The sequence below is a fragment of the Penicillium expansum genome (genome assembly GCF_000769745.1).
Source record: "Penicillium expansum strain MD-8 chromosome Unknown contig353, whole genome shotgun sequence".
In the NCBI taxonomy this organism is placed as follows: Eukaryota; Fungi; Ascomycota; class Eurotiomycetes; order Eurotiales; family Aspergillaceae; genus Penicillium; species Penicillium expansum.
Window position 1 is genome coordinate 15,647 of NW_015971214.1, and position 25,722 is coordinate 41,368.

At 48.2% G+C, this 25,722-nt stretch overlaps 9 protein-coding genes across 9 annotated transcripts; 5 read left to right on the forward strand and 4 right to left on the reverse strand.

The window, feature by feature from the left end:
• Nucleotides 1–2,290: 2,290 nt before the first annotated feature.
• Nucleotides 2,291–4,212, forward strand: PEX2_099130 (high affinity methionine permease; the record flags this gene model as incomplete). Its single annotated transcript, XM_016747183.1, has 5 exons — nucleotides 2,291–2,402; nucleotides 2,471–3,219; nucleotides 3,276–3,540; nucleotides 3,598–3,760; nucleotides 3,813–4,212. 5 exons carry the CDS (start codon nucleotides 2,291–2,293, stop codon nucleotides 4,210–4,212), a joined length of 1,689 nt encoding a protein of 562 aa, XP_016601881.1.
• A 794-nt stretch (nucleotides 4,213–5,006) lies between these two features.
• On the forward strand, nucleotides 5,007–7,789 carry PEX2_099140 (M1 family metallopeptidase; the record flags this gene model as incomplete). Its single annotated transcript, XM_016747184.1, has 3 exons — nucleotides 5,007–5,152; nucleotides 5,211–7,581; nucleotides 7,664–7,789. The coding sequence occupies 3 exons, from the start codon at nucleotides 5,007–5,009 to the stop codon at nucleotides 7,787–7,789; spliced, it is 2,643 nt and encodes an 880-aa protein (XP_016601882.1).
• Nucleotides 7,790–8,247: 458 nt separating this feature from the next.
• Nucleotides 8,248–10,787, reverse strand: prp28 (mRNA splicing protein PRP28; the record flags this gene model as incomplete). Its single annotated transcript, XM_016747185.1, has 3 exons — nucleotides 8,248–8,404; nucleotides 8,472–10,423; nucleotides 10,506–10,787. 3 exons carry the CDS (start codon nucleotides 10,785–10,787, stop codon nucleotides 8,248–8,250), a joined length of 2,391 nt encoding a protein of 796 aa, XP_016601883.1.
• A 709-nt stretch (nucleotides 10,788–11,496) lies between these two features.
• On the reverse strand, nucleotides 11,497–13,869 carry PEX2_099160 (putative mRNA splicing protein (Prp39); the record flags this gene model as incomplete). Its single annotated transcript, XM_016747186.1, has 5 exons — nucleotides 11,497–12,877; nucleotides 13,217–13,291; nucleotides 13,348–13,451; nucleotides 13,522–13,737; nucleotides 13,801–13,869. The coding sequence occupies 5 exons, from the start codon at nucleotides 13,867–13,869 to the stop codon at nucleotides 11,497–11,499; spliced, it is 1,845 nt and encodes a 614-aa protein (XP_016601884.1).
• A 421-nt stretch (nucleotides 13,870–14,290) lies between these two features.
• PEX2_099170 (mitochondrial 54S ribosomal protein mL59) lies at nucleotides 14,291–14,949 on the forward strand (the record flags this gene model as incomplete). The annotated part of the gene is made up of 2 exons (XM_016747187.1): nucleotides 14,291–14,845; nucleotides 14,908–14,949. 2 exons carry the CDS (start codon nucleotides 14,291–14,293, stop codon nucleotides 14,947–14,949), a joined length of 597 nt encoding a protein of 198 aa, XP_016601885.1.
• A 1,602-nt stretch (nucleotides 14,950–16,551) lies between these two features.
• Nucleotides 16,552–19,177, forward strand: hxB (putative molybdenum cofactor sulfurase protein (HxB); the record flags this gene model as incomplete). Its single annotated transcript, XM_016747188.1, has 3 exons — nucleotides 16,552–16,654; nucleotides 16,708–18,241; nucleotides 18,292–19,177. The coding sequence occupies 3 exons, from the start codon at nucleotides 16,552–16,554 to the stop codon at nucleotides 19,175–19,177; spliced, it is 2,523 nt and encodes an 840-aa protein (XP_016601886.1).
• A 385-nt stretch (nucleotides 19,178–19,562) lies between these two features.
• Nucleotides 19,563–20,526, reverse strand: PEX2_099190 (phytanoyl-CoA dioxygenase family protein; the record flags this gene model as incomplete). The annotated part of the gene is made up of 3 exons (XM_016747189.1): nucleotides 19,563–19,669; nucleotides 19,739–20,171; nucleotides 20,239–20,526. The coding sequence occupies 3 exons, from the start codon at nucleotides 20,524–20,526 to the stop codon at nucleotides 19,563–19,565; spliced, it is 828 nt and encodes a 275-aa protein (XP_016601887.1).
• Nucleotides 20,527–21,138: 612 nt separating this feature from the next.
• On the forward strand, nucleotides 21,139–23,132 carry PEX2_099200 (Alkaline phosphatase-like, alpha/beta/alpha; the record flags this gene model as incomplete). The annotated part of the gene is made up of 3 exons (XM_016747190.1): nucleotides 21,139–21,618; nucleotides 21,677–21,836; nucleotides 21,895–23,132. The coding sequence occupies 3 exons, from the start codon at nucleotides 21,139–21,141 to the stop codon at nucleotides 23,130–23,132; spliced, it is 1,878 nt and encodes a 625-aa protein (XP_016601888.1).
• Nucleotides 23,133–23,139: 7 nt separating this feature from the next.
• Nucleotides 23,140–24,897, reverse strand: PEX2_099210 (fungal specific transcription factor domain-containing protein; the record flags this gene model as incomplete). Its single annotated transcript, XM_016747191.1, has 1 exon — nucleotides 23,140–24,897. The coding sequence occupies one exon, from the start codon at nucleotides 24,895–24,897 to the stop codon at nucleotides 23,140–23,142; it is 1,758 nt and encodes a 585-aa protein (XP_016601889.1).
• Nucleotides 24,898–25,722: the final 825 nt, after the last annotated feature.

Genomic DNA, 25,722 nt, shown 5'->3' on the forward strand with positions numbered 1-25,722 from the left:
AGGAGTAAATATATAATAGATATATTTATTTATCTTTAAAAGTATCTATATTAAGTAATAGTTTATTTTTAATTAATATTTAGAATATAGGCTATTCTATTCTAATTCTTTTAAAGGTTAAAGGGTTAGATAGTTATATATAAGGGTATTAAGTTAGGTTTATACTAACTAGGTTTTAGTTAAGGCCTTTATTAGCTTTTAGGCTCTAGTTATATATTTTATATATTATATCTACTATTAGTATTAGCTATATAGGTATATTTATCTAGATTAGCTTTTTAAGCTATTAGATCCTCTTTTTTTATATTTATATACTTTCTTCTTAATTAGTAGCGGCTTATACTATCTATTATATTATTAGCTAGGCCTATATAGGTAGGCTAGATATTTCTATATTCTCTATTATATTATTTCTTATTATACCTAGTCCTTCTAGGGCTTTTTATTAATATACCTAATACTTTTAGGGCTTTTTATTATTATACCTAATACTTTTAGGACTTTTTGTTATTATATATAGGCCTATTCGGCTATACTCTTCTAGATCTTTTATAGAAGAGGAAACTTTTAGAATATAAAGGGATATAGCTAGTCTTGATTTAAACTAACTAAGCCGTTTATAGTTATCTAAAAGCTTAAGGAGAGAAGTGGGAGCTGGCGGGGTCGAATGTAAATAAAAGGGGATGCGAGGAAGGTTATATACGCGCACGTGATATTGACCGGGCACTGGCCTGTTATAATATATATACTTATTAGCAGATAGATAGTTCCCTATCTCTATATTTTAATAATCTTTCTCTATCAACCTCTATACTAAGATATATTAAGGATCTTTAAGTAGACTAATCTAGTATCCCTAGCTCTAGTAGTCCTCTAAAGCCTAATTAGGAAATCATAGGACTAAGTAGATAAAGTATTCCTAGGAGTATCGAGTATAGAATAGTAATACTAATTAGGTAGCTAAGTAGCAAACTCTATTATAGCGTATTAGACTACATTTAGTTTATCTAGATTGATAATCATATTAATCATACTAGGGTTTTTTTAATAGACGATAGGGCCATCTAAAAGAGGAGGGTTATACGTGATAGGACTAGCGTGTTACATTTTATTAATATAGCTTACTCAGGCCGCTCACCCCTAGGCTCAGCTTAGGCTTAGTGAGCGAATCAGGGCGCTTAGATCATGATCAGTAAGCGGATCAGAGCGCTCAGCTGACAATCAGAGCATGCTCAGTGAGCAGGTCAGTTTGCTTATGTAATGCTCAGTAAGCGGATCAGGGCACTCAGGGTCGTGCTCAGATCTACTCAGTGAGCAAAAAGCGGCAAGGTCTGAGCACTAGAACGGAAAGGGAAGGCCAAGAAGTGGCAGAGGTTATCTGGTATGTAGGTCCATTCAATGGGTTGTATCAGATGTGCTCCACAAAGTGTTATAATAGGCTAAGCTTGGCAACGATCTACAAACGCAAATAACCCTAAAGATGGCGTGCTTGACTATGTGTCATAGTTTCACAATTTCTTCTTTTTTCATTTAAAGTCCTGGGCTTTTGCCTCTTGGCTTTTTCTAGGCATCGTATATTCCCTCAATCATGATATTGTGACAATTTACCCGACACGTGCTAGAGTACCCGAATCGACTCAACTTTGTGTGCTCTATGAAACCGTTTCAACATATCGCCTTTTGAAACAAATAACCAACAGAATAATAGATTTACATGAACCATGTTCACCATGTTCACCGTAGTTTTTACCACGGCCCGGACCCAACATATATGGGTTCTCGGCAGCCCACTGGACACGGCATGGCCAGTCTCCGAGGCTTTTCTTTCCTTTTTTTATATTGCGCCATGATGGTTGACGCAGACGACATGAATCATGTGCTGTTTATTCCCTTTCCAAGAAAACCAATTGGACTGCCAACTCTTATGGAATGTAACGTTAGAGATCATATTGGGCCCGACTAGGCGATGGTGCGATGGTAGCCCGTTGCCTTGTCCAAGGCTTCTGGAATTCTTCCAGACATGTGGGCCGGGTTCTGCGGGAAAAACCCACAAAATCTGGTGGGACCTTTGCCTCCATCTGGTGATACCGGTCTTGCAATTTGATTTCCAAGGTAGTATAAGACAGTGCCCAGCCGCAAGGACCTATGGCATCACATTTAGTGCCAGCACCTCATTTTTTTGCGCCGTTGCTAGCCGTATGAAATTTGCCTTACGAAAGCTCAGCTGAATACAAATACTCGTCGATCAGTTCCACGTGTGGACAGTGACTCGATCAGTATAACTAACATAATGGCTGAACGGGTTGATCCTGTTGTTGAGGCTTCTAATAAGTCGCCAGTATTTGATACAAAACAAGCGGGAGATGATGGCATCCGCCGAGCGGATGGTATCTCGGGATTGTGTATGTTTTTACTTATGAGAATTGAGGATTGAGTGATGGCTGAGTGACATTTCTAACTTCGTTTTCAGATGAAGGAAATGTCTTCGAGGCAACGCCCGAGAGCCGTCGTCAGATTGGAGTTTTCAGTGCTGCCCTCCTAATTTTTAACCGTGTTATTGGTACGGGTATCTTTGCCACACCGAGTACTATCCTTACATTGACCGGTAGTGTCGGTCTCTCCCTGTTCATGTGGGTTGCCGGCACTATCATTGCTCTGGCTGGAACAGCGGTATATCTAGAATGGGGTACTGCAATTCCAAGGCATGTCATTCAAAACCACAAAAGCATTATATGGAAGACGTGCCTGATTGATCTGACGTTGTATAGAAATGGAGGAGAGAAGAACTACCTCGAATACGTTTACAAAAAGCCCAAGTTCCTGGCCACTGCCATGTTTGCCGCCTATGCCGTATTACTCGGATGGGCAGCCAGTAACAGCGTTGTCTTCGGCCAATATATCCTCAACGCAGCAGAAATTGAGGTCGGACGATGGAATCAGCGTGGAGTTGGCATGGCTTGTCTCACTGCTGCCTTTCTTATCCACTCCGTTGCCCTGAAATGGGGTATTCGTCTTCAGAATGCGCTTGGTATTATCAAGTTGATTATCGTCGTGTTCATCATTGTTTCTGGCTGGGTGGCTCTTGGTGGCCACACTAAGGCTGAGACGCCGCATAACTTCACCAATGCCTTCGAAGGCACCAAGGGAAGCGGATACGGAATTGTCATGGCGTTGTACAATGTTATTTGGTCCTTCATTGGCTATTCCAATGCCAACTATGTAAGGACATGCACATATGAGTTGCATCTATTGATCACAAGCTAATTACATTTTAGGCCCTGAGCGAGACGAAGAACCCAGCCCGCACCTTGAAGATTGCGGCCCCCGTTGCTATTATATCTGTTGGAATTTTGTATATGTTTGTCAACATCGCCTATTTCGCCGCTGTATCGAAAGAAGAGATGCTCTCGTCTGGCAGCATTGTGGCCGCCGTGTTCTTCAGAAACATGTTTGGCAAGCAGGCTGAAAGAGTCATGTCGGTCTTCGTGGCTCTCTCTGCATTTGGCAATGTGTTATCCGTCATCTTCTCACAAGGACGAAGTATGTATTCTCCCTACTCGCACATTTGAACAATTTACTAATATGATCTTGACATAGTTGTTCAAGAGCTCGGCCGTGAAGGTGTCTTGCCCTTCTCCAAGATCTGGGCCAGCAATTGGCCCTTCCACTCGCCAGCGGCTGGTCTGCTTGAGCACTACCTTGTCTCGGTCATTATCATGCTCGCACCCCCTCCCGGTGATGCATACAACTTCCTCGTCAAGTATGTGATTTCCAAAGACACTTGCAAGATCGTTACTGACAAATTCTCCCAGCCTTATCTCTTACCCCCTTTCCATTGTGAACTTCTTCGTTGCCGCTGGCCTCGTTCACATCTACCTCACAAAAGAGAAAAACTACCCGAACTGGAAGCCCGCAGTCCATGCCACGCTACCCGTCACCATTTTCTTCATGCTGTCGAATCTGTACCTCGCAATTGCGCCATATGTGCCGCCCAGCGATGGCCAGAATGTGTATGAACAGCTACCATACTACCTGCACTGTGTGGTAGCCCTTGGGCTTTTCGCAGCAGGAGGAATCTACTACGTTGTTTGGGCAGTGTTGTTGCCTCGATTTGGTGGGTATGTGCTCGTCAAGGAGTCGGTCGTGGATGCCGATGGATGGTCTCGCAGTGTTTTTACGAAACTGCCACAGGCTGAGGCAGTGCACTCTTAGAGATAATGGGTGTAATATAAAATCGGATTACTTGTACTCGGAAGATAGATTTTGTCATGGTGACTTGGGGAGAAATCCCTACCAGACTCTACTAGTAATAGGTAATAGATAATAGCGGAAAGCAACAATTCAATATTTTGGACCTCATTACCAACTGTCCTGTCATCCTATGACATCAGAGCTATGAACCGCGGTGCTGTATGTTCCAGTCTTCTATGGTAGCCCACCCAAGAGAATCGATTGAAACTGTCATGAGCCCCTCAAACTTGCTGGTATATTGTCTTGCAAAAGAACAGCATAAAAGCCATTTCCAATCAGTTGTCTGTCATATAGAATTTAGACATCCACTGGGTGAACTTGCGTGTTGAAGAAAAGAAAAGAAGAAGAAGAAGAAAAAAAAAAGATGAAAAGCGGAAGATCCACCGACATTCACCGCCTTCGCATCTGCCGGACTCTGATCTCATGTTTTCCTTTTTGACCGTTGTCGAGTCCGTGGTTCAATTGATCTCGCATTTGGTTCTATTTAATTATTTAATACTAATATCTCTTTTATTTCCTTTCCTCTTTTTCCTTTCTTTTTTCTCCCGGTATTCGGGTTCGTGGAGCTGATGCGCCGTTTCTCTACGCGTGTGCTTCTGCAGCAAGCAAAGCCACCGCTTCTTTCCGCCAGATCTCCCCTCCCCCTCTTTGTTTCCGCGCGCTCTCCTCAAGCTTCGGTGCCTAGATCAATCACTCAACGCCGCTCTCCTTCTCCGCTATCACAAACCTCTAAACGATACTGTTCCTACCGCAGAATGTGTAGCTCACGCCGCGAGACCTCCGGGTCAACCAACGTTCAGGGCCGTGAGGTCCTACCTACAAACGTCAAGCCTCAGCATTATGATTTGACACTGGAGCCCGACTTTGAGAAGTTCACATACGAGGGAACAGTCATTATTGAGTATGTCATTTATGCATATGTGTATAGTTATCTATCAATCACTAACATCTATATCTAGCCTCGATGTGGCCGAAGACACCGATTTCATTTCCCTCAATTCCAACGAGATCGAAATCCACAGCGCAGTTGTTTCATCTCAGGGCTCGGTGGTAGACTCCAAGCCTGAAATCTCCTTCAAGAAGGATGACCAGACCGCAACCATCAAGTTCGGCCAGGTCCTCGCTGCGGGGTCAAATGCCCAGTTGAAGCTCACCTTCACTGGTATCCTCAATGATAACATGGCCGGATTCTACCGATCATCATACAAGGAGAATGGCGAGACTAAGTACATTGCGTCTTCTCAGATGGAGCCCACTGATGCTCGTCGGGCCTTCCCTTGTTTCGACGAGCCTGCTCTCAAGGCCAAGTTCACCGTGACTTTGGTCGCAGATAAGAGCATGACCTGTTTGAGCAATATGGATGTTGATACCGAGACCGAGGTCCAGGGTGGTGCGAAGAAGGCTGTGAAATTCACCACTTCGCCCCTCATGTCCACCTATCTTGTTGCCTTCATTGTCGGAAATCTCAACTACATCGAGACAAAGAACTTCCGGGTTCCCATCCGTGTGTACGCCACCCCCGACCAGGATATTGAGCACGGCCGTTTCTCATTGGAGCTTGCTGCCAAGACTCTAGCCTTTTACGAGAAGGCCTTTGACAGTGATTTCCCTCTGCCAAAGATGGACATGGTCGCCGTGCCTGATTTCAGTGCGGGAGCTATGGAGAACTGGGGTCTGATCACATACCGTATCGTCGATGTTTTGCTGGACGAGAAGAACAGTGGCGCATCCCGCAAGGAGCGTATCGCTGAGACCGTTCAGCACGAGTTGGCTCACCAGTGGTTCGGAAACTTGGTTACCATGGACTTCTGGGATGGACTGTGGCTCAACGAGGGTTTCGCTACCTGGATGTCGTGGTACTCTTGCAACGTCTTCTACCCAGAGTGGAAGGTTTGGCAGACTTACGTTATCGACAACTTGCAGAGTGCTCTTTCGCTTGACTCGCTGCGCAGCAGTCACCCTATCGAGGTGCCTGTTAAGCGTGCCGATGAGATCAACCAGATCTTCGATGCTATCTCCTACTCCAAGGGTTCCTCTGTCCTGCGCATGATCTCCAAGTATTTGGGCGAAGATGTCTTCCTCCAGGGTGTCCGCAACTACATCAAGAAGCACGCCTATGGTAACACCGAGACCGGTGATCTGTGGGCTGCTCTTGCTGATGCTAGCGGAAAGCCCGTGCAGTCGGTCATGGATATCTGGACTAAGAACGTTGGCTTCCCTGTCCTCAGTGTCACGGAGAACAAGGAAAACTCTTCCATTCATGTGAAGCAGAACCGTTTCCTGCGTACCGGTGACGTTCGTCCCGAGGAGGACCAGACCCTGTTCCCTGTCATGCTCGGCCTGCGCACGGAGAAGGGTATTGATGAAGACACCATGCTGACTGAGCGCGAGCGTGACTTCCCCGTTCCTGACTTGGACTTCTTCAAGCTCAACGCTGACCACTCTGCTATCTTCCGTACATCATACAGCCCCGAGCGTCTTAAGAAGCTCGGCCAGGCTGCTCGTGACGGCCGCCTGAGTGTCGAGGACCGTGCCGGTATGATTGCCGACTCCGGTGCCCTGGCAGCTTCTGGTTTCCAGCGCACCTCTGGTATGCTTTCCTTGCTCCAGGGCCTTGATACCGAGTCAGAGTTTGTCGTTTGGAACGAGATCCTGACCCGTATCGGTACCCTGCGTGCTGCTTGGCTCTTCGAGGACGACAAGACCAAGGACGCTCTCAAGGCTTTCCAGCGCGCACTTGTTGCCCCTAAGGCCCACGAGATCGGCTGGGAGTTCCCCGAGAACGATGATCACATTCTGCAACAGTTCAAGGCCCTCATGTTCGGCTCTGCCGGTATGGCCGAGGACCCCATTGTTGTCAAGGCCGCCTTGGACATGTTCGCCCGCTTCGCTGCCGGCGACCTCTCCGCCGTCCACCCCAACATCCGTGGTAGTGTCTTCACCATTGCCCTGAAGCACGGTGGTCTCAAGGAGTACGAAGTGATCCTGGACCGCTCCCGCACTGCCCCAACTTCGGACGAGAAGACCACCGCCCTGCGCTGCCTCGGTGCCTCCGAGGACCCCGAGCTTATCAAGCGCACTCTTGGCCTTGCCATGAGCGAGGAGGTCAAGAGCCAGGATATCTATATGCCTCTTGGCGGTCTCCGTAGCCACGCGGCTGGTATCGAGGGTCGCTGGAACTGGCTCAAGTCTAACTGGGATGACATCTACAAGCGTCTTCCTCCCGGTCTCGGCATGCTGGGCACTGTTGTCCAGCTGACCACTGCCAGCTTCTGCACTGAGGCGCAGTTGAAGGACGTTGAGGACTTCTTTGCCTCCAAGGACACTAAGGTTAGTATTCACCAAGACCATCCCACTTTTCACCTAAAATATATTTTTTCGTAACATTTACTAATTCGAATCTTTCTTACAGGGCTTCGACCGTGCTGTTGAGCAGAGCCTTGACGCCATCCGCGCCAAGATCAACTGGCTCAAGCGCGACCGCGACGATGTGGAGCAGTGGCTGAGCAGCAACAGCTATCTCCAGAGCAAGCTGTAAATCTAGAGAAAAGCGACTGAACAACGTTCATAGATCTCTTGGAATTAGGATTTCTTTGTCTTTCAGAGCTCGCAGCTCGAACTTCGACTGCACATTATTTCCCCGTTGTCATCTACAGAAAGCGCACGGGATATGCTTGTTTGAGCTAAAATCATACTCTACTCAATTATCCAATATCTTGTAGAGTAAGTGCTCATATTGACTAGGGCTAGATAGATAGATACCCGCCCTGATTGCAACGACTATATAACTACATAATACTAGTAACAGACGACTAGATTTTGAGACAAATGGCATTAAAGCCTCTCGGGGTCATGAATGGTGTACTTGATTGCCAGAAAAACACCCCATATGGCCATCCTAGCCGCCAAACATACACTGAAACACCTTGCAGATGAAAACAACGGGTGGTATCGATGAAAGATAATACAGAAAGAAGAGAAGCATGGCAGAGGGGCCTATGCCCAGCCACCCTTGCCTCCGAACCCAGAACTGTCCTCGATCTTCTTCCCGCCAGGACCACGTGAGGGTTTGGACTGCGCCGCTTCGTGCTTGCGCAGTTCCTCGGGGACACGCGAGATGGGTGATTTGATCAGCATTTGTTTGAGATCGTACCTGCAGAAGCATTAGTAAATCAAAACCACGACAAAGTGTAAAAAAGAGAGGAACGGGTGTAACATACATAACATCGCTATCCTCGCTGCCCAGGAAGGTGATAGCAACACCACTCTTTCCAGCACGACCGGTACGACCAACACGATGAGTGTAGCTTTCGATCGAAGTCGCCATGTTGAAGTTAACGACCAGTGACACATCCGGCACATCGATACCTCTTCCTGCGAGGTCAGTTGCGACGAGAACGTCTGTTGAGCCGTTGCGCACGGAGGCGAGCGCGGCTTCACGCTGGTCTTGTGTTTTGGATCCATGTAGAGTAACTGAGGAGAAGCCCATTTGTTTGATTTCGCGAGCGATAGCGTCACAGTTTCGCTTGATGTTGACGAACACGATAATCGGGGCACGGAATTCGCCTGATGAGAGGATTTCGCCGAGGCGCTTCTTGCGCTTGTCTTCACCGGAGATCATCTCCACACGCTGCTCCACTGTGTCGACGGCTTCACCGACGCCACCGATGGTGATGATGGCTGGTCGGCGGAGGTACTTGCGAGCAATGCGCTCGACTGCTGCAGGCATAGTAGCTGTATACATCATGGTCTGGCGGTATTGGTGTTGGCTCATTGCGGCTGAATTCTCAGCTTCTTCTGTATCGGGCTTTTCGTTCGTGACGGGGAGGGCATCTAGGATCTTGTTGACAGGCTCTTCGAATCCAAGATCGATCATGCGATCTGCTTCGTCCATGATCACGTAGCAACACTGGCTGAGGACTAGCATGCGACGCTCGATACAGTCGACCAGACGACCGGGGGTGGCGATAATGATTTCGGCACCATCGCGCAGGCTGAATGCCTGCTCTTCAAGCGAGTGACCACCGACAATACTGACAACGTTAAATCCGAGGGGTTGTGTAAACTTTTTGGCTTCGATCTCGATCTGCTGCGCCAATTCACGTGTGGGTGCTAGAACAATAGCGTATGGCCCGTCATTTTTGCGCCACTCATTCTCATCAAGTCGCGGTAACGCCGAAATGTAGACCAAAAGTGGAAGCAGGAAGGCGGCGGTTTTACCGGAACCTGTCACGGCAACACCAATAAGGTCACGCGACTGCATAGCAATAGGGATAGCCGCACGCTGAATAGCTGTTGGGTCCTTATATCCGACACGGTCAACAAGTTCCAACAAGCGCTTCGGCAAGTGACTCTCTTCCCATGAACGCATGGGGTTGGGCACGCTGCCACCTTTGGTGGCAATATTGAAATCTTCCTTGAAGATACGCCAGTCTCGCTCGCGCATGAGGTCCAAGCGCTTCTCACTCCAGTGCTTGTCAATCTGTGTACGAGTACTGTCCTCGCGTCGCCGGCGTTCCATCTCCAGCATTTGTTTGGCTCGCGCACTACCGGCTTCGTGATCGCGTGTCGCCAATGCTTCTGCGTATTTGCGCGCGACATCATCGGCGACATCATCGCCAAAGCCTGCCAAACGCCCTCGGCCAAAGAAGTTGGCTTCCTGTCGTTTCTGGTATAGGGGATTATAGTCGCCACTTGTGTCTTCCTCGGTATTCCACTCAAAGTTGAACTTGCGGTCTGCGGTACGCTTGCGCTTCTTCTTTGCCGAGAAGTTAGATGTCTGGTCGGCTCCCATGTATCGGTGCTTGGTCAACGTAGCCAGCGCTGCCGCTTCGTCTTCTGCCGTTAGACGCTTTTCGCCTTTAGTCTTAGATGCGGGTGGCGGCATATCCTGGTCGCGATTGTACTGATTGTGCTGGCGGCCTCCCTTCCGCATACCACCAGGTCCAGTTGCTGGTTCGTCGCGCATCGCTCGCGGCCCGGTGGGTACATGACGGACTGATTCCTCCCGGATATTGCGAGACGCTTGAGGCCTCACCGACGGTGGTTCAATTGTAAAACCATTGTGATCAGTGCCATTAGTGCGGACCTTGGCTTGCCGCTCTGCCTCAACCTCTTGAGCCCGTTTCTCCAGCGCGAGTTTCTCTCGTTGGGCTTTGGACAAAAATTTAGGCTGTACAAAGAGATAAGTGTGAGTAAGAGCCATCAAATCTTGCGTCACATATTTCACCGTCCCCAGAGTAGGAAAAGCTTACCTTTGCCGTTGCCGCATCTGCTTCTTTCTTCTTGCGTATCAAGTCCTCCACACTCAGCGGAGTGACAGCCGATTTCTTTGCACCCCATCCTAGCTTCTGCTTTTTCTGGGTCTCAACTGGGGGGGGAGGTGGTACATCATCAGGAGGAGGTGGAGGGGCGATGCTGTCTGGCGGCGGCGGCGGAGCGGCCAAGTCTTCTGGAGGAGGCGGAGGCGGGCTGGGTGGGCGCGCCACTGGATCCGGGGGAGGAAGCGGAGGGAATCCCTCAGAGGCGTTGGTCATGACTTGTGTATGTGGGAGAAATGAAGGCTAATGAAACCACTGGACTAGAGACGAGAAGTGAGTGATAATGAATTTCTACGGAATATGATAAGAGCCAAACGCGTAATCACGTGGGCCATATCACGTGTACTTATCCGTCTACTATCTGCTATCTCCATGTGATCACGGCTAATAATGGGGGCCCGCTGCAATGGAACTGGGGCCAAAAGGATTACACATACGGAGTATGTGCAACTACAATACTGGAACAATCCAGTTGTTGCTCCGTTTAAGTCTAACAACGCCAATTTCCTAGGAAATGAAACGATTTCAAACAATTTGAATTAATTTTCAGTGGAAAAACAAGCCACATTAGAATACAATTGGTCCCGAAGGATCCAATCTCGAATTGGCCACAAGCTTGTGTCAAGCCCCAAGAAGGGACACACCAGTACATCTGACAAAAGTGAGAAGAACCTGTCTTTAAGCTGGGTCAAGATCGCTAGACAATAGGGGGAAGGGAAGGTTGCCCAGCGCGGGCAACGGGAATGATACTACATGAAAAGGAACTCACCCACCCAGGTGAATCAATATGCCAGGGTAAGTAATGAAGATAAAACACCGAAAGAAAAGGCACCAGCAGAACCTCCAGAAACGAACCCATTCGTGAACAAACGTATCCATACTTGCAGTCATTGGTTTTACGGGACGTGTACATGACTCTTGGATTTCAAGCAGTTGCACCGTTCGCTGCATTCTGTTGGTAGTAGGCATATGCCTGTGCAGCAGCCGCGGGGTCATCCGGTGTGGCTTGAATGTGAGCAACTGAGGCAAACTGTCCGGCTGCAGGGGTGGGGTGCACCGCCACATTCCCGCCAGTCCGAACAGAAGCCACGGATGAAGGGCCATAGATTTCTCGATCCAGGGTCAGGTATTCCTTCGCGGCATCCTTGGTGCCCCTCTCAAGAAGGTATGTCATATAGATTTGCACGAGTTCCTTGACAGCATCGACTTGCAGAACGCTCTTCGATCGGATGTCGGCAATGACCTGCTTGATACGTTCATACTGGACCGACTCGGTAGCCGCGCTGGTGGGTTGCTCAATTTCGAAGACGAGGTAGCTTCCCCAAAAGGGTCGGCTGTCGAGGTAGTAATGCTGATTCTCGTGGAAAACCTTGCGAGCCTCGTCAGGGCTACCCTTGATCTTCCACAAAAGGCGGGCCCACTCGGCAACGAGAGCAGCCTTTGTGGCCATTTCGCACTCTGGCGAATCCAATTGTGTCTTGTAGACTTCAATGGCCGCCTCAAGTCCTCCATGGCGACGACACATATTGGCGAGTGAGATAATGGTTTCAACATGGCTGGGGAGGTGCATAAGAATGGCATTGTGGATATCTTTTGCCACATCCACACGGTCTGACACCTCTTCAAAGTAGGCATAGTGGAGTCGGATTGTGGGATTGGCAATCGGGACGTAGAGGTACGAGGCACGCTGATATATGATCCGGACCTCTTCTTGCTTGTCAGGCTGAGCAGCCATCCAGCGAGCGTATCGGAGCCAGAACTCGTCGTAATGGGCACAAGTAACCAGGGACCGTTCATACAGGAATTGAGTGCGGGAGAACGAACCCTCAGCTTCCTCGAAGTCGAGATACTTCTTCCAGTTCACCAACTGGCCTTCATCAAGCTCGGTAACATGGAAGTAGGGACGCTTGATCTCCGATTCAAAAGTCCAGCGCTTGGTCGTCTCGGTTTGGGTGTTCGTGAAAATCTCAAGGTGGTAACTGTCCACACGAAGTCGGAGATCCCGCTCGATCTCGGCTTCAGCCTTGGCGCCAGGAGCCGGCTGGGACGATGCAGATTCAATCTCAGTGCGGAATGCGGTCATGGTCTCTGCTGGCGCGAGCTCGGACAAGGGGCGGGTCTGCGCGGTCTGACGGTACCGTTCGAAGTAGCGAGCATACTGGTGCATGGGGATATGGATAACACGTCCAAGAATAGCAAAAATCTTGTCGTGGGCCTCAACCCGCTCCTCGAACTCAATGTACTTATCCCAGAAGGGATGGGAAAGGAAATCAAGACCCACACTGCTCGCACCCCGTTCAAAAAGCCTGGTGGGTAATTAAGTTAGCATGATGCGGAAACATGGGCCTGATGGGTGGGATAGGAATGATGGGAGACAGGAACAGGATATTGAAGATGGCAAACATGAGTAGTAAACCCTGTCTGTTTGTGAAACCCCAGGTAATCAAATGAGTGCGGTGGATGAAGCTAAGGGATAGGTGGGCATCCAGTGCACCGTAAAGGGCTATCGAACGAGACTATTCCTTGGCCTTCAATGCAAGATGGTGATTTGGCCAATCAGAGGAAAAATGCAGCCTGAGTGAGCTATGGGTGAGAAGTAAACTCCACTTAGATCAAGGGAAGCAAAACAGCGAGTGGTCTCTCACCCATCAACAATGAGACTGGCTGGATATTGAAATATCCAGAAAACATGTGACCGGCACCACGAGAACTTTCGCGAGCTGCGTCGGTAACGGTTATAGGGAAAGGGAAGAAGACCATCTTTACTCTCACTTACTCTCGAATGATATCGGAATCGTGCGAAGTCTCCGCCTTGAACGAGCAATAGTTGGTCCAAAGATCAACGGATGGCGAGATGCTAGCAATGCCTCGTTCATAAACCTATAGCGGTAAGATTAGTACAAAGCCATGGAAAAGAAGAGGCTGTTGCCCAAAAAGTGTGCATGCATACCATGTCAGCGGCCTCAGTGCCGGTGATAGAGAACTCTTGGTCGGCATACTTCTTCCAGTACCCAAAGAGCAAAGGGAACTTGGCGAGGAAGCGATCATAAACCGAGCGGACGGTTGTGATAGCCTGGGGGCTGGAATTACGATTTATTCCACCCTCAAGGGCCTCCGCGGCGCGAACCAGCTTCTCCCAGGTTTCAAAGTTGTCGGGATCATCAAGCTGTAAAAGATATATACGTTAGCTAACGAGAAACACGTTTATGGATGCGCGTGGAACACGTACCAGCTCTGTCTCGAGATTTCTAATCTCCGCATTCTCCTCTTCGGAGCCTCCGTACTGATAGTCGGCCATGGTCGTCGCAGTGCTGAGAATGCGCGAGAAGAAGTCAATACCTCAGAATGAACGATAGGTATGAAATTGCGGGTATGAATAAGATAACAGCGATGGTAACAATGAAGATTTCGAAGGGAAGGAATTCTTGGGGGTGAAACGAGACTGAAGCGAGCCGAAGAAGATAGGAATTCTAATGCCTGAGGCGAGAATTCTTTTGGTTATGCAGGCGGCTACCGCCCTTGCCCTCCGGGGGTTCCTGGGCGGTGTGCCCCAAGGCGGTGCAGATAAGGCATTAATAGTACTTGGTGCCTTGTCGCCTGAGGCGATATTTCAAGGCCTTGGCGTGAGCTCGGGCGGTATCAACTTTTTGACCTGAACACTCACAAACAACCTTGGAACTGCTTGTGCACACCAGGATCACAAACCATCTTGATCCATCATGTCGGTTTCGAAGCAGACGGGCGCATTGTTGGAAAACCTTCCTCAACGTCTGGTAAATTTCTTCGCTCGCTATCCTCCACAAACCCACTCCGCAGCCGTCCGCCGTCCTGCCCCTGCGAACGGAGAGGGCTATGTACCAACGAAGGTAGAATCTCCATACACACCAGACCGTGATGCCAAGGGTGCTCCAGGAGAGAAAAAGTTTGGCTGGACCCCTTCACGTGCACTCCTCGTTACTAGCGACGAACTCCGCAATCCGTTTCTTCCGCATAAGCGATTCGGCAAATGGGAAGCGCCGAAATATGGCCTGCGGCAGCAGGCCGATCTGATGAAGTTGGCTATCAAATACAATGTGGGGGAACTCCTTCCTCCTAGTCGCAAATCACCCGAATTCAAGGAGACACGGCGCGCAGAGCGTGGTTTGCAGGTGAAGGGAACTGGTGTTGGCCACAAGGTCAAGGGTCACAAGTGGGAGCGTACCATGGAGTCACGTCTTGAAGATCGCCGCAAAGCAATGGAAGGAATGCCGGAAATGGTCCGCATGTGGAAGCAGGTTAGTACTAGATTGATCCTTCCCGTCGAAGTGATTAGAGCAATGCTGACTCGGCGCAACAGAGAGGTCATGGCCGTGGCTGGAGACAATGGCCCAAGCGGTAATGGGGATGCCCCACTGCTACACATCACAGCATCTTGTTTCCCTTCTTTATTCTGGCCAGCTTGTTCATTCTGGCTTTTCATTGCTCTGTCGATTCTTATGCGAACCGGATCGGCACAAATACTTGTACGAGCCATAGCAGGAGCTTGGGACGGAGTTTTGTCTTTGAAGTATACTACCAACCCCATCTGTACAATACAATCTACGGTCACATCGCCCAATGGTACCCAAGAAAAACCTTTACATGTATCCGGCCAATGTTATCTTTCCCCATCCTTCACACCAATAAGAAACCTACTTACCCCCAGCTTAACACGTCCAATATTGCGAGCAATTCACAAGCGGGGCTCAAGCAGCTAGGGTGAGGTGAATCGCTGAGAAGAAATAGTCAATAATAGTAAACTATAGTAAACACCCCACGAAGATTATCGTGGCGTTGATCAGTTCAGCCTCAGATGGTTCAGCCTCGGAAACGATTTGTAATAATATAATACAGTGGCGTTGTTCCTGGCTCTTTTTGCACAATTACAAGATTGACCTGTCTACCGTGTTGGCACTTGAGTTGGATGTGATGACATGGGTTCTTTAGTGTATTTCGGTCAGCTTGTAGCTATGATGTTTCGGCCCAATGCATCATCGATAAATTAGGCACACTCTCCATGTATGAAGAACAATAAACGCGAGTTGGTAAGCTGACATGTGATGAGACCGAAGGTGGTGCTTTAGCTTTGGCATGATCCTAGAAATCCATGCAAGTTGGGTTAATCGTTGTGCATCGGCGGCGCTATTGGGACTTATGAGACATCATGATGGAAGAAGTGCCTCATAAGCTAAATGGTTGGTTGGAAGCCTATAGCGATCAATGTGATCGTGTACTAAGAAGTGGAGGTTTAATCATTAGTTTCAATAGTACTCATGAATATGTCGGCTGATGCAAACATGTCTCCCCGATGAGGCAGTCTGTGACTGTAAAAGGTATAGTGACTCTGATATTATGCATGGAGTGCATGAGAATCGCGATGCAGTGGGGTCCAGGGCTGATGGATGTAGATCCTCGTGTATATAATGTCGAACAGTGCGTGTGATAGGATGAGAACAAAGAGCCAGAGCGGTGAGGCTCTACAACACAATTATTGCCACGTCCGATACGTCACAGGTAACGCGCGAGGGGAATCCTATCTCGAGACATTCTTTGTCCCTTCACTGCACACCTCGAAAAGTTGAAATAACCTATAAAAGCTATCCACCAGGCTTTTGGAATGTGCATTTTTTCTAAACCTCCGATAGCCTATCCCTTTGCAGTGGACTGTAAATCACACCCGGGCTAGTTAATTTGTCGGCATCGGTGACCTCCGATGAGAATATAGCTGTCTTATATCTGGTAAGGCTCCCCCTCTTTCTTCAAATTCATTTGATATTGCACAGTCGCCCAACTATACAGTCTATTTCTGGATCTCTAAACTATTCATTATGTGCTGATTGTGCTGCTAGGTACATATACACAAGTCCCACCTTCTTTCACAATTTGCCACCTTGATTCCAAACAAAGTACAACAGAGTACAACAAGTCTTGGAGTGTGTCTGTCCAAATTTGAACTTCAATAATGGCAGAATCAACATTTCAGGAGTCTGTACATCCCAAGTATAGTCAAGGTTACTCCGCCGATGTGGACATAATCCGAGACCAAGAGTACCCTCTACTAAATGGTACAAGTGCCCGTTTGCTATCACTCGATCCATGCTGATCATTGCTCTACCAGACACAACATACCTCGACTATGCAGGGACAACACCCTACGCCAGGTCCATGATCGAGTCTTTCTCGCGTGATCTTACATCCAATCTGTTTGGAAACCCTCATTCGATGTCTGCGTCGTCGCAGCTTTCTACCCAAAGAACAGAAGATGTTCGGGTCCGCGTATTGCGATTCTTTAATGCAGACCCAGATGAGTTCGATCTTGTCTTTGTGGCAAACGCAACTGCTGGCATTAAGTTAGTTGCAGACTCACTCCGAGATTCCGACCATCGAGGATTTTGGTATGGCTACCACATTGATTCTCATACCAGTCTCGTCGGTGTACGAGAGTTGGCCGAAATGGGCTATCAGTGTTTTCAAAATGATGATGAGATGGAGGCTGAGATTTCAAAGTTGGCTGGCAACCAGTCGAAGGCGCCCAGACTACTTGCATACCCAGCCCAATCCAATATGAACGGCAGGCGTCTGCCTATTCGATGGTGCGAGCAGGTGCGAGCTGCGACAAACGAAAGTGGAGGAAATGTGTACACCTTGCTTGACGCTGCGTCGCTGGTATCAACCGCTCCACTTGATCTGGGCCCGTCCTCATCTGCTCCAGACTTCACTGTACTCAGCTTCTACAAAATTTTTGGGTTTCCAGATTTAGGCGCTTTGATTGTCCGCAAAAGTGCTGCACGAGTGTTTGAGCGACGGAAGTATTTTGGCGGAGGCACCGTTGACATGGTCCTGGCCACTGGGGTGCAATGGCATGCGAAAAAGGAGGCCTCTATTCACGAGCGTCTAGAGGATGGAACTCTCCCATTTCATAATATCATAGCTCTGGACACGGCCTTGGACTCCCATGAACGTTTATTTGGTTCTATGGCGAACATTTCGGCCCATGCTGGGTTCCTCGCAAAGCAAGTCTATGATAGGCTTTCTTCATTGGCACATTTCAATGAGAGAAAAGTCTGTCAAATTTATCAATCACACGGCTCGGCATATGGCAATCCACATACCCAAGGTCCGATTATTGCGTTCAATCTTTGCAATAGCCGCGGTGAATGGGTTCCCAAAACTGAGGTGGAAAAATTGGCTACGGTGCAAAACTTGCAGATACGCACTGGCTCCGTTTGCAATCCAGGAGGAACAGCCTCATCACTTGGGTGGACTGGACCTGAGCTTCGTCGGCATTACTCTGCGGGATTGCGTTGTGGTGATAACCATGATGTCCTGGGAGGGCGACCAACAGGGATTCTGCGTGTCAGTATCGGTGCCACGACAAATATGAAGGATATAGACTCCTTGATAAACTTCATAGAGGAGTTTTATGTGGAGAAGTGCCCACCTATAGTTGCACTGGATCCTCTGGCACAAGACAATGAGGTCGTTGCCCCTCATTTCTATATTGAAAGCCTAGCAGTGTTCCCAATCAAGAGTTGTGGTGCTTTCAGAATACCCGAGGGAAAGCGCTGGGAAGTGAAAAAAGAAGGACTGGCTTGGGATAGGGAATGGTGTTTGGTTCACCAAGGGACCGGAGCCGCCCTGAATCAGAAAAGGTATGTTGTACCCAACCAAAGTATCCGAATTCCTAAACTAACCCTAATAGATACCCTCGCATGTGTCTCATAAGACCCTCGATTGACATTGAAAAAGGAGTTCTCCGCATTACTTGTGGTGCAATCGCCGCACCAGATCAAGTTAGCCTTGAGATTTCACTTGGCTGGGAGGACACCAGTCTCATCTCCACATCCTTCTGTCCAAGCTCGACCAAAAAACCTACAACAGTCTGTGGCGACCGAATATCTCTCCATGCCTACACGTCCCCGGTGGTCTCTGCATTTTTCTCGGACTTCCTGGCAGTACCCTGTACTCTCGCACGGTTCCCTACACAGACCACCAGCCGGTACTCACGGATGCAACAGACGCCGAATACGTGGAAGCACCGTTTCCGCAAGCTGATTATGCCTGGCTCATTCCCACCTGATTTCCCTCTCCCGGCACGTGAGGGTAGCCAGACACAAATCACGTTATCCAACGAGTCGCCAATTCTAATTGTCTCACGTTCGTCTGTCAACCGATTGAATGAGACCATCAAAGCAAACAACAAGCACGGCAGCAGTAAGACTGTTGCTGCAGACGTTTTCCGGGGTAATATTGTCGTTGCTGAACGGCTTGCTCGCCGTGGCGATGTGGAACAGCCATATGCGGAGGACCGGTGGTCATCCCTTCGAATTGGGCCAGATCAACTTCGGTTCGATGCTCTTGATGCATGCCAGCGATGTCAAATGGTTTGTATAGACCAGTTCACCGGCGTCCGACGCGCTGAGCCGTTTTCAACGCTTGCCAAGACGCGAAACATCGACGGGAAGGTCAAATTTGGCAAATATTCCGCACTTTCTCCGGAAGAACTCGAGGGCTTTGACTCGGAACTTCCTGATCGCAGGACAGTGATGGTAGGAGATATGGTTGTGCCATTATATCAAGACGATTGATTTGAATATTTTCTTTTCAGTATTGTGGGTGGTTAGTTCGTGTTTGTGGGTGGACTTGGGTGTTTTATAGTGTCGTTATATACATACTATGTACCTTGTACACAACTGTACGTACCAAATAGGGTTGTGACTGTTTCATACAGTTTGATCAGAAGTATTCAAAGCACTACTCCTGAATTTTGAGAGCCTTTTAGCTACGAGCATAGTTGAATACTTCTCTTAGCATCTGTTCGCAGGAGGTAAATTCTTCCCCTATTATTTCCAATTAGGTTTGTCAAATATATAGAAAGCATTGGCTCAATTCGCCCTCAGCCTGGTGTTCAAAAGTTCCGATAAACATTCTGAATTTGATAAACACAAAAAACGATATCCATACTAGTACATACTAAGCAACATCAACGGTTGCAGCAGTCTGGTCTTGGACTTTGGTGAAAGGTGCCGCAAAGCCATAAGTCTGATAGCCTTTGGAGTAATCCTTGCCTTTCTCACGCTCTGGGAGATATATATCAGCAATTCGGCTCTCAACTATTTGAACTTCTAAGGTTCCAAAGAATAACTCACCATGCTCAGGTGGGAACATCTCCATTCGATGCTTGTAATATTGCTCCCTAAGATCATCCCCGTCACTCCTTGAGTGAAAGGTAGCATAAAGGCTCGACCGACTCTTATCAGTCTTGTTCTCAGCCGAGCGATGGGCAAGATGTGACCCAAAGACCAGCATATCACCCATTTCAAGTGGAACAGAAGTCCATTCATGCGCGTGTTCCCATTCAGACGTGATTCGGCCACCTTCCGCAAACTCCACTTGCATCTTGTGTGACCCGCGTACGACCTCCAGACATCCGTTTTCAGGAGTCGCGGCGTCGACGGCAATGTTGGCAGTAACATGTTCGATGCGGCCGATATGGTCGTAGGCTGGTGCATCAAGGTGCGCTTGGAATCCGTTTCCCTGGGGCTGTTTGTAGTTGATCTTCTCTTTGAAGAGCAACATATTCTACAGTTAGAAGTTTTATGTTAGTATAATATTCTAATAGATATTATGCAGGATCTAGGGAATATACATCGCCTGAGACTGCCTTCAGAATCTCGGCCAGCTGCTCACCGCAGACCAATGACTTGAACTCAGGGTGGTAGTCAATGAACCTTTCCGTGCGCATCAGTTGGCGTTCGCCGTTGATGTTGATTTCGTCATAGGGCAGCCATTTGCCCTTGACACGAGGCCAGACTTGGACTTCTTGCGTCCATCGCTTGAGTTCTATGGGGTCAACGAGTTTATGCTCGTCGGCGCGTAGGAGGAGGTAGCCATTTTCATGGTAAGAAGCTGTTTGCTCAGGTGTGAGAGGTGACATCTTGGAGTAATTTGGTCGAAACGATAGAGGCACGCAGGTAATAAAATAGTTTAATTTTGAAATAACCTGAAGCGAAAAAGTAGCAACCAACGAGCTTTTAATAGGTTCGAAATGTCTCAACTTCCTTCTTATGCGGGGCCATTCCGATGACTCGGCCCTCAATTTCCTCATGAGTTAATCATTATTGGGGTATTTCTTTATGATTTCTGTTGCACAGGAATTAGGTGAAGGTGTTCGTCCCGAGGATAGAAATCCTATGCACCACAGACCGGGCTTCGTGCCGAGTCGCGATTCGCTCATGCTCAGAGAATATCAAAAGTTATACATGGGAAAAGTCGTTTTCATTTTCATAGAATAAGCCTTTTTCTGCTGTCTATCTATAAATGTTGAGGAGAAGATATCCAAAAATACATCGCAAGGCAGCATAAGCGACTATTCTTCACATGAATTATCAGAAGGGCAAGTTACTACGAAGATCATCAAATGCACGTGGACGGACTTCGTGCCTTGCAATTTCGGTGGAATTTTAATATGACAGACACGACGTAAACGAGGGATCTATTTAAGACCCCGATAAACCATTTTTTGAGTCAAAACAACCAAAATATCAAAATGGACATGAACATGAACATGAAAGTCCCCCAGACTAACCAACCTCTCGCCTCGGTCGAGGAACATACTCGAGCAACTATTAAAACATTGTTCCAATTTCTGCACGCACAGGGCCAGGGTGACTATCTTGGAGAGCAAGTAACCCAATTAGAGCACTCGCTACAATGTGCATATCTTGCAACGCAGTCCCCCAAACATGGAAATGACCCCGAGGTTATTCTGGCTGCACTTCTGCACGATGTCGGCCGATTCATCCCTGCGGCCGAGAAGATGGGGAAAATGATCACTCCCGACGGCCAGTACATTGGAAGACAAAGCCACGAGGCCCTGGGAGAGTCTTACCTGCGCCAGATTGGGTTCAGTGAGAAAGTGTGCACGTTGGTTGGTGCGCATGTAATGGCTAAGCGCTATTTGGTCGCGACAGATCAAGACTATTACGATGCATTGAGTGAGACCAGTAAGCGGACATTGAAGTTCCAGGTAGGCCGTCTTCTACTTCCTATATTGTTAAGATTTGAAGTATATTAACAACGATTAGGGCGGTGGTTACAATACCGAGCAGGTCCGGGAGGCGCAACAGGATCCCTTGCTAGAGGCAAAGCTTTCTGTCAGACGATGGGATGATCTCGCGAAAAAGCCGAATTTTAAAGTCCCCGATCTGGAAGCCTATGAGGAAATAGGCTATCAATGTCTTATCGGTGAGTGTCTGATCGCGATCGTGTACCAACCCGATATATATACTAAACATCAATCTAGGCTCCCGGTCAAAATTCACTCTACATTCGAAAGAATATACCCTGCCGACACAGCCCACCGTCGTAATTTGTGTTGATGGCTTCGATCCAGAGTACTTAAAGTCTGGTATCGAGAGAGGCCTTCTGCCGACTTTCAAGAAATTCCTCGACAATGGATTCCATGCCACTGCCAAGAGCTGCATGCCCTCATTCACCAATCCGAACAACGTATCTATCATTACAGGCGTACCACCATCAACACATGGAATTGCCGGAAACTTCTTCTTGGACCGAAAGACAGGCGAGACCAAGATGATCACCGACGACTCCCTGCTTCGCGGCTCAACAATACTGGAGCAGATGTTCCGGCGTGGTGTACGAGTGTCGGCCATCACTGCCAAAGACAAACTGCGCAAAATCCTTGCCCATGGCTTGAAGGGAGCTATCTGCTTTTCTTCGGAAAGGGCAGCCGATTGCACTCTGGACGAGAACGGAATTTCAGATGTGGAAGAGTGGCTCGGTCAGCCTGCCCCTTGCCAATATTCGGGTGATTTGTCTCTGTTTGTGCTTGATGCGGGCATTAAATTGCTTCAAGAGAAGAGATCGGACTTTTTATATTTGACATTGTCCGATTACATTCAGCACAAGTATGAACCTGGCAGCAATGAGGCTGACAATTTCATGGGAGCAATCGATGGGCGTTTGCAGAGGCTTACCGCTCTAGCTCCAGTTATCGGTATAACTGGTGACCATGGCATGAGCCAAAAATCGAATGAACTGGGAGAGCCCAACGTTCTCTTCTTGGAGGAAGTTCTGAATGCCAAGTTTGGGCCGAATGCCTCCAGGGTTATCTGCCCCATTACGGATCCGTTTGTTCGACACCATGGCGCACTTGGTTCCTTTGTGCGCGTTTATCTCAAAAATATCACGCAACTTGGATCGGCACTTTCATTTTGCGAGTCACTCCCAGATGTCGAGGTTGCTCTTAGCGGCCAAGATGCCGCCCAAAGATATGAGATGCCTTTGGATCGAGAAGGTGATATCGTAGTTATTTCCAAACCACATGCCGTCATTGGTAGCTGCAAAGCAGATCATGACCTTTCAAAGCTGAGAGACCATCCTTTACGGTCGCATGGAGGTCTAAGCGAGCAAGAAGTCCCGTTGATCATGTCAACCCCGGTGAACAATGGGAGCAGGGCGGAGGCCAAGGACTGGAGGAACTATGACGTGTTTGATCTTGTGCTCAACTGGTCGATCTGACATTTTTCTATCTTGATGCCTCTGGACAAAGAGGGGGGCCCATCGATATATTATAATGTAGCCACCAGTCATCAATATCGGGGAAGTTACTTTGAAAATCAAAGCTTGCCATATTTTCCATCCAAGTTGCATCAAAGACAGGGAGCTGTTCCTGGGCAGGAGAAGGGTGATACATTGTTTCGTGGACTGTGTGAGTGGCCATCTGACATCTACCCAACAGAAGTTCCAATCCCTCGCTAATGATAACAAGGAGATGGTGTTTGTGCATAGGTTGGGTGATATCTCGAAGGGCAGCCACAGTGTCGGTGACCAGGGAAAGGATCTTGCCCGTATCAATTCTGATCATGAATGCATACTTCGTTGCAACCTTGAGGAGAAAAACAACGGCGAAAGCGAGCATAGTGTCAAAATATAAAGGAAGCCCATTCATGAACGATCGAAATTCGGCATCACAGACAATCATCCGAAGGATTGACATAGCTGACAATACACCGGAATTGGCGATCTCCTCCAATTCAGGTGACATGTATTGGGGTGAATTCTCTGATGTCGGTACACCACGAAAGGCGTGCGAGCAAAGGTACAGCTTTGCAAAATGGAAGTGGAAACCAACACCCTTTTGCGGATAATTACCGACATTCTGATTCTCTTTGAAGCTCTCGCTCCAGTCTGCAAACCACGTGTCCAAAGAAATAGAGTATCGGCGTAGTTGAGGCAATGTCTGAGGCGCAATAGGAGTATCAACGTCAACACCGAAAGTGTCAAAGACTCGACCTAGGATTGACCATTCCTTGACCTGGCTGATTAATCGAGCATCGTCCTCTGTGGCGTGTTCAGTTTCTAATAATCGACTAGCCGACTCGATTATAAACCCTTCTCTGGACATCGGGGGTCGACCGTAGGCGATCGAGAAGTGGTGGTCGCATACATAGACGAGATAGTATAGTCGAGCTTGAAGATAGCCATCGCGATCTCCTTTGAGGGCCTTGTAGATGCCACTATAAAGATTAATGTCCGATGCAATGCGGACAGCTAGTTTTGTTAGCTTTGCTTCGTCAAAAGATTGCAGCCACCTACCATTTCCAATCAACGCCCAAGAAAGTTCATGCAACCAAAACGCACCAATACACAGGCCGCGGATGTCATCCTCATTCACATGTCTTGAGAAAGTTTGTGCTGCGATAAGGTTCTTATATTCACCGTAGCAGGTTTCAAAGAGATGGCCGAGTGAGTGAGAATGCAAAGCAGCCACGGTACAAATAGCTGTCGTTAACAGTGGGGATGTGATTCGAACCGAGTCCAAACTAATATGGTCGCCAAGAATGCGATAGAGGAAATGATCAAGTCTGAGATGATATGTTTCGAACAATGCAACGGCTTGGCGTAACGAGATAAGTCCAGTGGATATCAGATCTGGCCGACGGGCAGTTGACAAATTGTTTGGTAGACCTGCCTTCCCATTTTCTGAGACGCAAGAGGCCGGGATGGAAGCTGGGCCGCCCCGAGGATCCATTATGACTTCCCATGTCTGCGGCGGCTCATAGTTCTCTTTTGACTGAGATGATTGACTTGAGGTAGAGATTCCCCCCGTGATGACTTCTTTATTAATAACTTCAGCCGGTGGACTCGAAGAATCATCTTGTATTTCAGGAGCAGCTTGCGAAGCTTGTAACTCGGGCATGTCAACTTTGGCAGCAATCTTTGCAACAGCCTCTTCTAGCCACCGCATCTTTTGCACCACGGCGCCTTTCCATCTAGATCCCATCAGGAAATACTAGTGCAAGATATTTTGTCGTACTTACGTGACGTCGTCTTCCAGTAATGTCTGCAAGCTTCGATTTACGCTGCAAGGGAGACCTCTCTTCTTGCACCGCGAGCATGGTATCTGACCCTCCCGCATATGACAATTTGACCTTCCCCGCATGTCAGTTACTTGCTTCGTTATCCCCGGCAATACAACTAACCTTTTGCTTTCGACATGCTACACAAGCAGTAATCTTGCGAGTAATATCAGGTGGCTTACGATCACCAAATGATTCTCGCAAAGCACTTACTGCCGGCGGAGAGACTAGTTCGATATCCATAATGTGTGTTCAACAATAATCATAATCGAGGTTGCAACGCAGAGGGATCGGAATGTTACCGTTCGAATTTGCAGTGTTTGCACCTGTCAATCCCAAGTCAAACAAACGCCAAACAGAATCAGCACAATGAGCATGACCTTTCGCATCTGAAGAATGTTGCGGACTTCGCACCGAAGATATATTTATGGGGAGCCCTTGGCGGAGTAAGGCCGGGCTCCACGTGGGGGCGGTGCGAAATCATGACTGGCCTATCCGCACTGCCCGTTTTGGTTGTGTATCCCCCGTGGCAGGTTTGGCGTTGCTCATTGCATCTTTGATTCTTCGTGAGGAATCTCAAGTCCGACATGAATTTATACCTCACAAAGGCTAACGGTAGTTCTCCCCGAGATACTAATGTCTGTGATAGTTATGACTCCCATTATACGCAACGTCAAAAGAGTATATAATTTCACTATCAGGCACAGAATCAACAATGTATATCTGCCGGCGTGCAACTCAAGGCTAGA